The 12,122-nt window shown below is 58.1% G+C and overlaps 1 protein-coding gene across 4 annotated transcripts in view; it reads right to left on the bottom strand.

The window, feature by feature from the left end:
• Positions 1-12,122, bottom strand: part of LOC116937582 (unconventional myosin-XVI-like) — a 165,170-nt gene that overhangs the window by 59,959 nt on the left and 93,089 nt on the right. For all 4 annotated transcript variants that reach the window (XM_076052242.1, XM_076052241.1, XM_032944726.2 and 1 more), the window contains exons 11-18: positions 10,924-11,034; positions 9,509-9,574; positions 8,206-8,333; positions 5,974-6,079; positions 4,231-4,348; positions 2,891-3,038; positions 1,558-1,693; positions 972-1,098 (exon numbers count right to left, since the gene is read on the bottom strand). In XM_076052242.1, the coding sequence (XP_075908357.1) occupies positions 972-1,098; positions 1,558-1,693; positions 2,891-3,038; positions 4,231-4,348; positions 5,974-6,079; positions 8,206-8,333; positions 9,509-9,574; positions 10,924-11,034 (940 nt within the window). The remainder of the gene's footprint in view (positions 1-971; positions 1,099-1,557; positions 1,694-2,890; positions 3,039-4,230; positions 4,349-5,973; positions 6,080-8,205; positions 8,334-9,508; positions 9,575-10,923; positions 11,035-12,122) is intronic.

The raw sequence follows: 12,122 nt of genomic DNA, 5'->3' as shown, positions 1-12,122 counted from the left end.
GTGTGTGGGCACGTGTTTGTGGGCGCATGTGTGTGGGAGCGTGTGTGTGTGGGAGCGTGTGTGTGTGGGCGCGTGTGTGTGTGGGCGCGTGTGTGTGTGGGCGCGTGTGTGTGGTCGTGTGTGTGTGTGGGCGCGTGTGTGTGTGGGCGCGTGTGTGTGTGGGCGCGTGTGTGTGGGCACGTGTTTGTGGGCGCATGTGTGTGGGAGCATGTGGGCGCCTGTGTGTGGGTGGGCACGTGTGTGTGGGCGCGTGTGGGAGCGTGTGTGTGGGCGCATGTGTGTGGGAGCGTGTGGGCGCCTGTGTGGGCGCGTGTGGGAGCGTGTGGGAGCGCGTGTGTGTGTGTGGGCGCGTGTGTGTGGGCGCCTGTGTGTGGGCGCGTGTGGGAGCGCGTGTGTGTGTTTGTGGGCGCGTGTGTGTGGGCGCGTGTGTGTGGGCGTACGCACTTGTGGGGGAGTGGCGGCACAGCGGTTGGCACCACCAATCGCCACCTGGGTGGCTCAGTGAGAGGGCTGATGGGCTGCGGTTGACTCAGCCCATCAGCCCCTTCTCTCTCTTCCAGGGCCGGTAAAGCGGTGACCACGTTGTGGAGTGTTTGTTTCTCTGTGTGCGGTGTCTTTACTCACCAATCTCCACTCACACTCACCACACAAACCTCGCTCGCCACGCTCCCCTCGCTCGCCACGCTCCCCACGCTCCCCCCCTCGCTCCCCTCACTCCCCACGCTCGCCTCCCTCGCCACGCTCATCTAACTGGCCATGCTCCCCTGACTCACCTAACTGCCAAGGCTCGCCTCACTCGCCACGCACCCCTCCCTCCCCACGCTCCCCTCACTGCTCACGCTCCCCTCACTGCCCACGCTCCCCTCCCTCGCCACGCTCCCCTCACTGCCCACGCTCCCCTCACTCCCCACGCTCCCCTCACTCACCAGACTCCCCTCACTACCCTAACTCACCACGCTCCTCTCACTCACCCATCTGGAGTTGCCACGTGGAGGGCACGTGAGCCCAGATGGTGCCGTCCTCATAGGGGGAGAGGGTGATGGGGACATCGCCCAGGTGCAGAACGGCAGCCAGCAGCGCCAGCACGCACTCCGTCTCCTACGGCATGACCCCACCAGCACACACACACACACAAAGACAAAGTTCCCCCGTATAGTCTTAACAGACTGTAGGGGCAAGTGTTGTTAGCGAGCACCTATGAAGGCCGGCACAGCGCACGAAGGGGTGGGTGGCCAGCACCACGCCCGGCCGCCTTTGAGGCTGAGTCGACCTAGGAGAGGCCCAGGACAGGATCAGATAATCGCCACTGGTGTTGTCCATGAGTGGGAATGGAACTCAGATCGCCAGGTTTGTAGCGCAGCGTGCTAACAACTACACTACCGCTCCCCATGACATGCAAACACATGGGGTCACATATATACAAACACGGTTGAATTGTATCGTATTGTAGACTTGTAGTAGGCTTGTGTTGTGTCGCATTGTATCCTAGGCTTGTGTTGTGTTGCTCCACATCGCGTTGCGTGGCGCGGTGCGGCCATGCGTGTGAGCGCCACTCACGGCGTCCGTGAACCCGAAGGCCGCCAGGGCCTCCTGGAAGGCCAGGAACCTGTGCCTGGCCTCGGCAGTGCCGCCCACCACAGCCGCACCCTCACCCCCCTCCCCCTGCTGCCCCCCCACGTTCTGGGACAGGAACCTGAACACGGCACACAGCGGGGTCAGCATTCACGCGACACAACCACCACCGCCGCCACCACCGCCGCCACCGCCGCCACCTCCGCCACCTCCACCGGCACCACCACCGATACCGCTCCGCTACCACCACCGCCACCACCACCACCGCCGCCACCACCACCACCACCGCCACCGCCGCCACCGCCACCACCACCACCGCGACCACCGATACCGCTCCGCTCCGCTACCACCACCACCACCACCGCCGCCACCGCCGCCACTTCGACCGCCACCACCACCACCGCCACCGCGACCACCGATACCGCTCCGCTACCACCACCGCCACCACGACAACAACCACCACGACAACAACCACCATCACAACCACCGCAACCTTCACTACCACCGCCACCTTCACCACTGCCACCATCGCCATGAGAAACTAGAGCCTGGCCTTGGCCAAGCAGTCACAGTAAGATGTTAACTACCTCGCCTGGTATACAAGAGGTCGTGGGTTCGATTTCCACTCTGACGCCTGCTGTATGTTTGGAGTTTGCGGTGTCTCTTTCCCCGTGGTCGCGTGGATTTGTCTCCGGGTTCTCCGGTTTTTCCTTCCACGTTCAGAATCAACGTCACGCGTTCAGAGTATTTGGCTGCTATAAATTTCCACGCGACAAGCCACTTCATTTAGCGATCATTTGTGATGGCCCAGGTAGCTTCTGAGCTCCGTAGCAACTCAGTGGGGCCTCACCTCATCATTGAGATGGGTGTGGCTCAGGGCCCATGAGGGCTGAGCAGTTGTGGCAACGTGGTGGTGCAGGGCGGACGACGGGACACGGACGCACGCCAGAGAGACAAGGGGAGAGCGAGATGAGAGACGCGGAAACGGGACACGGTCACGCGTGAAAGACAGAGCGAGACACTGGAAGACCGAGGCTGCAGACAGACACGCATAGAAAGACAGACACACAAAGAGACACGAGAGAGAAGCACAGAAACACTGAGAGAGACGTGGAGAGAGATACTGAGAGAGACACTGAGAGAGAGAGAGACACTAAGAGAGACACTGAGAGAGAGACACTGAGAGAGACACAGAGAGAGACACACTGGTAGAGAGATACTGGTAGAGAGACATTGAGAGAGAGGCATTGAGAGAGAGAGAGACACTGGTAGAGAGACACCGGTAGAGAGACACTGGTAGGGAGACGCGGCCCCTGACCGGTGAGCGGTGGGAGACAGCAGGCAGTAGCGTGCTCGCTGCTCTGCAGGGAGCCCCTCCAGCAGCAGCCGGAATGCCGCCAAACTCCACCCAGAGCCTCGGGCCCAGCCCAGGCGCCAAGTCTCCAGCAGGTAGACACGCACGCTGGCTGTGGGAGCGGGCCGCACAGAGTACACACGCACGGTACGCGCACGGTACACACGCATGGTACACGAAACAGTATACGCGACACGCATGGTACACGAAACAGTACACGTGACACGGTACACAGGCACGGTACACGAAACACGACGCGTATGGTACACGCGCACGGTACGCGCACACGACACACGTGCACGGTACACGAAACGGTATGCGCACGGTACACGCACGGTACACATGCACGGTACTCGCACGGTACACACACACGGTACGCCCACAGTACGCCCACGGTACACGCATGGAACACACGCACGGTATAGACGGTACACACATGTAGACATCAGCGAGCGCACGGCGACCGCGAGAGACTCGGGTATAGCAGCGGCTCTGCGTTTGACGCACTCTCCCTGAACTGATCTCCCCGAACGCTGGGCACAGGCGACAGTGACGGTGATCCCCTCCCCTCCACACCGCCTTCCACAGTGGCATTGCAGAGCAGGCGCAGAGAGCTACAAACACTGACACGGCACTCTCTCCCCCGGCACTCTCTCCCCCGTCACTCTCTCCCCCGTCACTCTCTCCCCCGTCACTCTCTCACCCGTCACTCTCTCCCCCGTCACTCTCTCACCCGGCACTCTCTCCCCCGTCACTCTCTCCCCCGGCACTCTCCCCCGGCACTCTCTCCTCCGTCACTCTCTCCCCCGTCACTCTCTCCCCCGTCACTCTCTCCCCCGTCACTCTCTCCCCCGGCACTCTCTCCCCCGTCACTCTCTCCCCCATCACTCTCTCCTCCGGCACTCTCTCCCCCGTCACTCTCTCCCCCGGCACTCTCTCCCCCGCTTTAATTGCCACACTGTGAGCGCCTCTCCCTGCGTCATGGCGAACGAGGCTTTCGTGAATTTTGTGGCTGGGTTTACAGATGGAGATCGGCGATCAAACGAAATTAGTCGGGACACCTCAACAGCAGAACCGAGCAAAGGACAGAGCGAGTGAGGGAGGGAGCGAGTGAGTGAAGGAGGGAGCGAGTGAGTGAAGGAGTGAGCGAGTGAGTGAAGGAGTGAGCGAGTGAGCTAATGAGTGAGGGAGCAAGTGAGCGAGTGAGTGAAGGAGTGAGTGAGTGAGCTAGTGAGTGAGCAAGTGAGCGAGTGAGTGAGTGAGTGAGCGAGTGAGCTAGTGAGTGAGCGAGTGATGGGACGTACCGCCCAGCAGACAGCCGGTCACATGACTGTACTGCAGCTCCACATGTTTGGTGAAGGCACTGGCACTGGGGTTGAGCACCGTCCGCGCGTTTCCCAGCGCCTCCAGGATCGTGTGGGCCTGCGGTCAACAAACAAAGCCGAAGCAGCAGCAGCAGGGTATGAAAAAACTCTCCGCATATACGTTTTTATAAAGCCAACATGGGCAAAGACAAACTTCACCCTGATCGTTGTTGTAGTTTTTTGGGTTTTGGCCGCATGACGACCGGGGCCAAATCTGTGTGGTGAGACCCTCCGCCACCCGACGCAGCCGACGCGCAGGCGAGCGGTTTAACGACCCGCCGAGGTATTATGGCGGTGGCGGTCGCCCTTCGCTCTCCAGGCTCGCCCCACGTTCACTCCACACTGCAAACGTAGACCACGGTCATTCCACACTACACCACACAGACCACGCTCACTCCACACTACACCACACAGACCACGCTCATTCCACACTACACCACATAGACCACGTTAACTCCACACTACACCACACAGACCACGCTCACTCCACACTACACCACACAGACCACGCTCACTCCACACTACACCACACAGACCACGTTCACTCCACACTACACCACACAGACCACGTTCACTCCACACTACACCACACAGACCACGTTCACTCCACACTACACCACACAGACCACGTTCACTCCACACTACACCACACAGACCACGTTCACTCCACACTACACCACACAGACCACATTCACTCCACACTACACCACACAGACCACGTTCACTCCACACTACACCACACAGACCATGCTCACTCCACACTAGACCACACAGACCACGTTCACTCCACACTACACCACACAGACCACGTTCACTCCACACTACACCACACAGACCACATTCACTCCACACTACACCACACAGACCACATTCACTCCACACCACATAACGTGCATGTACCGTGCGTGTGTACCGTGCATGTACCGTGCGTGTATACTGTGCGCTCTCCCGGCGAGGTGTCACGGCGGGCGGACACACACAGACCACGCTCACTCCACACTACACCACACAGACCACATTCACTCCACACTACACCACACAGACCACGTTCACTCCACACTACATCACACAGACCACATTCACTCCACACTACACCACACAGACCACGCACACTCCACACTACACCACACCAACCACGTTCACTCCACACTCACACCACACCGACCACGTTCACTCCACACCACGTAGATCACGATCACTCCACACTACACCACACAGACCACGTTCACTCCACACTACACCACACGGACCACATTCACTCCACACTACACCACACCGACCACGTTCACTCCACACTACATCACACAGACCACGCTCACTCCACACTACACCACACAGACCACGCTCACTCCACACTACACCACACAGACCACGTTCACTCCACACTACACCACACAGACCACGCTCACTCCACACTACACCACACAGACCACGCTCACTCCACACTACACCACACAGACCACGCTCACTCCACACTACACCACACAGACCACGTTCACTCCACACTACACCACACAGACCAAGTTCACTCCACACTACATCACACAGACCAAGTTCACGCCACACTACACCACACAGACCACGCTCACTCCACACTACACCACACCGACCACGTTCACTCCACACCACGTAGATCACGATCACTCCACACTACACCACACAGACCACGTTCACCGGGCTCACGTGGGAGATTTTGTCGGCGAGTCCACTGGCGGGCGCCTGCGAGCGGTGGAGGAGGTGCTGGATGAGCAGCCGGCAGCTCTCGCTCTTCCCCGAGCCGCTCTCCCCACTACAACAAGCACAGAGGAGGTCCCCCACCCCTGGAGCCTTTAAACGGTCGGTGGAGGTGAGTGTGGAAACTACCCGGTCTGTCACCACGGTCGTGCCCTCCCTCCGCTTGCTTGTGAAATGTGGAACCCTCCAATGGAACATCTGCGCCGGTTAGAAACATTTAGGCTGGCCTGCTTACGTCCCATCCTGGGTTTAACCAGGCTGGATTGTGTGAGGAGCTCACAAATCCATGAAAGATCTGGACACAGTCCCATCAGTGAGCTCCTCCAGCAGGCAAGGCTGTGTTGGCTGGGTCATGTAGCCCGCATGCGGGGGCTAAACGGGATTGAAACGGGCTGGACTGATGAGTTATGGGAGAATGTGGAACTGAGTGGACTTGCCAATGACTGGTACCAGCAGTGTCAAGATCGGCCTTTATAGAGGAGGCTCATGAAAGACACTGCTGGGCAGCTGGAGGCAGTCGCCCTCCAACAACAACAGAGGGCAGAGGAGTGACGCTCACGACAACGAGCAGAGTGCTGGGCAGATAAAAATACGGCAAGTTGGCACATTAGGGGGCATAGGTGGTGCATCTACCAGTCATCTCAGTCAGTCAACCCATGGCACCTGCTGGGTCTGTTCCATGACCTCCTGTCGGTGAGCCTTCAACACTTCACGTGGCCTCAAAGTGCACCTGGCCTGGCACAGGCGCCGTGGTGACGTCACCATCACTTAGTGGCGAATGGTGGGTATTGGTGTGTGCGTTGTGAGCATGTGCGTGCGTGTACATGTGTGTGCGTGTGTACGTGTACATGTGTACGTGTGTACGTATGCGTGTGTGCGTGTGTGTACATGTGTGTTTACACCTGTGTGTGCGTGCTTGTGTGGGCATGAGTGTGTATGCAAGTGCGTGCGTGCGCGTGCGTGCGTACATACTTGTTGTCTGCGTGCGTGTGTATGTGTGCGCATATGTGTACGTGTGTGCGTGTTTACGTGTTTGTGTGCGTACGTGCGCGTGCGTGAATCGTGTGTACGTGTTCGTGCGTGCATGCGTACGTGCGTGCGTGCGTACATTTGTGTGTGTGTGCATGCGTTGGTGTGTGTGTACGTGCGTGTGTGTTTACGTGTGTGTACGTGAGTGCGTGTGTACGTGTGTGTGTACGTGCGTTGGTGTGTGTGTATGTGAGTGCGTGTGTACGTATGTGTGTACGTGCGTGCATGTGTACGTGTGTGTGTACGTGCGTTGGTGTGTGTGTACGTGAGGGCGTGTGTACGTGTGTGTGCACGTGCGTGCGTGTGTACGTGAGTGCGTGTGTACGTGTGTGTGTACGTGCGTTGGTGTGTGTGTACGTGAGTGCGTATGTACGTGTGTGTGTACGTGCGTTGGAGTGTGTGTACGTGAGTGCGTGTGTACGTGTGTGTGTACGTGCGTGCGTACGTGTGTGTGTACGTGCGTGCGTGTGTGTGTACGTGTGTGTGTACGTGCGTTGGGGGGAGCGATAGTGTAGCGGTTAGCGCGCTGCGCTATGAACCTGGCGACCCAGTTCGATTCCCGCTCACGGCCAACACCAGTGACGATTATCTGAACCGGTCCCGGGCCTCCCCTAGGTCGACTCAGCCTCAAATGAGTACCTGGTGCGGTGTGTAAACATTGCCACTAGGGAGACAAAGGCGGTCGGGCGTGGTGCTGGCCACCCACCCCCTCGTGTACCGTTCCGGCCTTCATAGGTGCTCGCTAACAGCACTTGCCCCTACAGTCTGTTAAGGCTATATGGGGGATCTTTTATCTTTGTGTACGTGCGTGCATGTGTACGTGTGTGTGTACGTGCGTGCGTGTGTACGTGTGTGTGTACGTGCGTGCGTATGTACGTGTGTGTGTACGTGCGTGCGTGTGTACGTGTGTGTGTACGTGCGTGCATGTGTACGTGTGTGTGTACGTGCGTGCGTGTGTACGTGCATGTGTACGTGCGTGCGTGTGTACGTGTGTGTGTACGTGCGTGCGTGTGTACGTGTGTGTGTACGTGCGTGCGTGTGTACGTGTGTGTGTACGTGCGTGCGTGTGTACGTGCGTGTGTACGTGCGTGCGTGTGTACGTGTGTGTGTGCGTGCGTGTGTACGTGTGTGTGTACGTGCGTGCGTGCCCACCTAAGCATGAAGCCCTGCGAGCGGCGCTCCCGGCGCAGGGCGTGGTATGCTCGCTCGGCGACGGCGAACACGTGCGGGGGCAGCGTCGCCCACAGCTTGCCAGAGTGGCTCAGGTAGAGCTGGGAGACCTGGTGGGCACACGCACCGGGGGAGGGGCGCAGGGGGAGGGGGGAGAGGCGGGGAGGAGGGGATGGGGGGTTGGGGGCGAGACCCACGGGGGTGTGCAGGTGAAAAAAAAAGGAAGGAAACAATTATAATTTTATTTTAACGACCTTTTTGCCAGTATCAAAATGATGAAAAATAAGAAAGCGTTTGACCCTTTCTGGCAATTAATTCATCAGGCATAAAATCTGCATTAACCACACACACTTAGTACATACTTAGTATGTGTAGCTAATGCAGACTTGATGCCTTGCAAAAGTTATCTTTTGCAAGGCATTAAGTTTTTAAACCTACTGCTTTATTGCCAGAAAGGGTAAAATAGAATTTTATTATTTGTCATAATTAATTACTTTACCAGGAAAGTCCCACTGAGCTACGTAGCTCTTTGTCAGAAGCGACCTGGCTATCACAAATGATAGCTCAACGAAGTGGCTCATCATCACCATCACGTGGAAACAAATAGCAGCCAAATACTCGAAATGTGTGCCATCGATTCGGAACGTGGAGGGAAAAACCAGAGGACCTGGAGACAAATCCGCGCGACCAAGGGGAGAGAGAGACACACAAACTCCAAATATACAGCAGGAGTCAGGGTCGGGATCGAACCCACGACCTCCTGTACACCAGGCGAGGGAGTTAACATCTCATAACCACAGTGAAGGGGATTCGGGGGGCGAGATGAGATACGGACTGGGACTCGTGTGCTGTGGATGACGTTGATGGTGGTAGTGATGGTGATGGTGGTAGTGATGGTGGTGGTGGCAGTGATGTTGATGGCGGTGATGAAGGTGGTGATGAAGGTGGTGGTGAAGGTGGTGATGAAGGTGGTGATGAAGGTGGTGGTAAAGGTGGTGGTGGCGGTGATGGAGGTGGTGATGATGGCGAAGTTGTTGGTGATGGAGGTGGTGGTGATGGTGGAGGTGGTGGTGATGGTTAAGGTGATGGTGGTGGTGATGGTGAAGGTGATGGTGATAGTGATGGTGGTGGTGAAGGTGGTGATGGTGAATGTGGTGGTGGCGGTGATGGAGGTGGTGGTGATGGTGGCGGTGATGATGGTAGTGCTGATGGTGAAGGTGGTGATGGTGAAGGTGGTGATGGTGAAGGTGGTGATGGTGGAATCGCTCTGGGTGGAGGCACGCACCATCTTGGAGTAGATGGACATCTCCCGGAAGGGGTTGAGCACCAGCAGGATGTCTCCGATGTACGTCTGGGAATGGCGCAAAGCAACATCGTCAAGCAGGCACGGGGTCATCACGGGGTCATCACGGGGGGGGTCGTGGGGTCGTCACGTGGGAGGTCGTGGGGTCGTCACGTGGGAGGTCGTGGGGTCGTCACGTGGGAGGTCGTGGGGTCGTCACGTGAGAGGTCGTGGGGTCGTCACGTGAGAGGTCGTCGGGTCGTCACGTGGGAGGTCACGGGGACGTCACAGGGGAGGTTGTGGGGTCGTCACGGGGGAGGTCGGCCTACTCGCTAACAGCACTTGCCCAAACAGTCTTTTAAGGATATACAGGAGATATTTGTCATTGTACGTGTGTGTGTGTGTGTGCGGGAGTGGGGAGCGATAGTGTAGCAGTTAGCACGCTGTGCTATGAACCTGGCGACCCGGGTTCGATTCCCGCTCACGGCCAACACCAGTGACGATTATCTGAACCGGTCCCGGGCCTCCCCTAGGTCGACTCAGCCTCAAATGAGTACCTGGTGCGGTGTGTAAACATTGCCACTAGGGAGACAAAGGCGGTCGGGCGTGGTGCTGGCCACCCACCCCCTCGTGTACCGTTCCGGCCTTCATAGGTGCTCGCTAACAGCACTTGCCCCTACAGTCTGTTAAGGCTATATGGGGGATCTTTGTGTGCGGGAGTGGTGGCGCAGTGGTTTGCGCACTCAGCTACCATCTCGGCAACCCGGGTGAGGTTTCTGCTCATTGGGAGCATCGGTGACGAATATCTGATCCGTTCCTGGGCCTCCCCTAGGTCGCCTGACTTAGCCTCTCACTGACACACATGTAGTAACATAGAATTGGTTACGTAGCAGCATAGCACTGGCTGCTGGCAGGGAAGGGGACCAAACAGCTTACAGCAGCCCTGACTGACAGCAGGGCACGTGATAGAGCAGAGAGGAATCTAGGGGAAAGGTCACGGAAGGGGCACATCGAGAAACCGCTAGTAGGTTCCAGAAGGGGGCGTGGTCAGGGGCAGAGCCAGGCCACGCTGACGGTATAAGAGGGGCCCAGGGAGGGGACCTCGGGGCTGTCGTTTGGAGTGGGATCCCCATCGTGCTGCTGCTGGAGTCTTCACCGTCGTCCCCGTCTTCACCATCTCGGCGTCACCAGTCAGGCAGTCTACCGGCTGTCCTGACTGGGGACCGTAGTTGCTAAGTGTTACTGTCAGGCCATGTTAATAAACAGAGTGCCTCCTACTCTTAGTGTCTCCGAGTCAGTCACTACACGCACACTAACACTCACCCGCTCACTTACACATTCACTCAATCTCCCACTCACACAATCACCCAGACACTCACACACTCTCTCCCCCGCTCTCCCTCTGGCTGCTGACTCACGTAGAGCTGCTGCCGCTGGAATCTCTTCTCCAGCTCGTAGAGGAGGCTCCTCTCCGTGAGCTCCTCCAGCGTCGCCACATCGTCGCTGGGGGACGGGGGCGTCAGACGCACCTACACACACACGCACATCACGCACGCGTCAGTGACACACGCGTCGGTCACACATGCGTCACACACGTGTCACACACGCATCATGCACGCATCACGCACGCGTTGGTCACACACACACACACGTGTCGGTGACACACGTGATACACACGCGTCACACACACGTCACACATGCGTCGGTCACACACACGTCAATCATACACCGGTCACACGCGTCGGTCACAAACGCATTACACACGTGTCACACATGCGTCACACACGTGTCACACACGTGTCACAAACGCATTACACACGTGTCACACATGCGTCATACACACGTCGGTCACACATGCGCATCACACACATGTCAGTCACACACACACGTCGGTCAAACATACGTCACACACGTGTCACATACACGTCGGTCACACAGGCGTCGGTTACACGTGTTGGTTACATGTGTCGGTTACATGTGTCGGTTACATGTGCCGGTCACACACGTGTAAGTCACACGTGTTGTAAACATGTCACACGCATGTCACAAACGTGCATCACGCGATAAATTGTTTGCCCCCCCCCCCTGCCCCCCACTGGCTGCCCCCGAACTGAACTCGAGGGGGCAGCTGCACGAAGCCCCCCACCCCACTCCCACCCTCCAGGTTTGTGTCCCCGCAGCACGCGGGGCCTGCTGGGTTCCCCTCCCCCCACCCTCCATGCCCGTCACCGTTAAAGAGCACCCCCTCATTCCTGGCCCTGCTGCTGCTGCGGCATCAGATGATTGGCTATCGCAGCTTCATCTACAGCTGGGATGCCGAGTCACCCCCCCCACACAAAGTCGCTGGCTGGGCTGACTTGGCTGGCTGGACTGCGTTGGCTAGACGGGGTTGGCTGGACTGGGTTGGCTGGACTGGCTCGGCTGGGCTGGGTTGAGTTGGCTAGACTGGCTGGGCTGGCTGGGCAGGCTGGCTTGGCTAGACTGTATTGGCTAAACTGGCTGGGCTGGGTTGGCTTGGCTTGGCTGGCTGGACTGGGTTGGCTGGACGGGGTTAGCTGGACTGGCTGGGCTGGCTGGGCTGCTGGCTGGGTTGGCTGGACTGGCTGGACTGGCTGGG

The sequence above is a fragment of the Petromyzon marinus genome, chromosome 55, assembly GCF_048934315.1.
Source record: "Petromyzon marinus isolate PM22_M1 ecotype Great Lakes invasive population chromosome 55, UKy_Petmar_22M1.pri1.0, whole genome shotgun sequence".
Lineage (NCBI taxonomy): Eukaryota > Metazoa > Chordata > Hyperoartia > Petromyzontiformes > Petromyzontidae > Petromyzon > Petromyzon marinus.
Note: the sequence above shows the minus strand (reverse complement) of the source record. Positions and strands in the feature narration are given on the sequence as shown.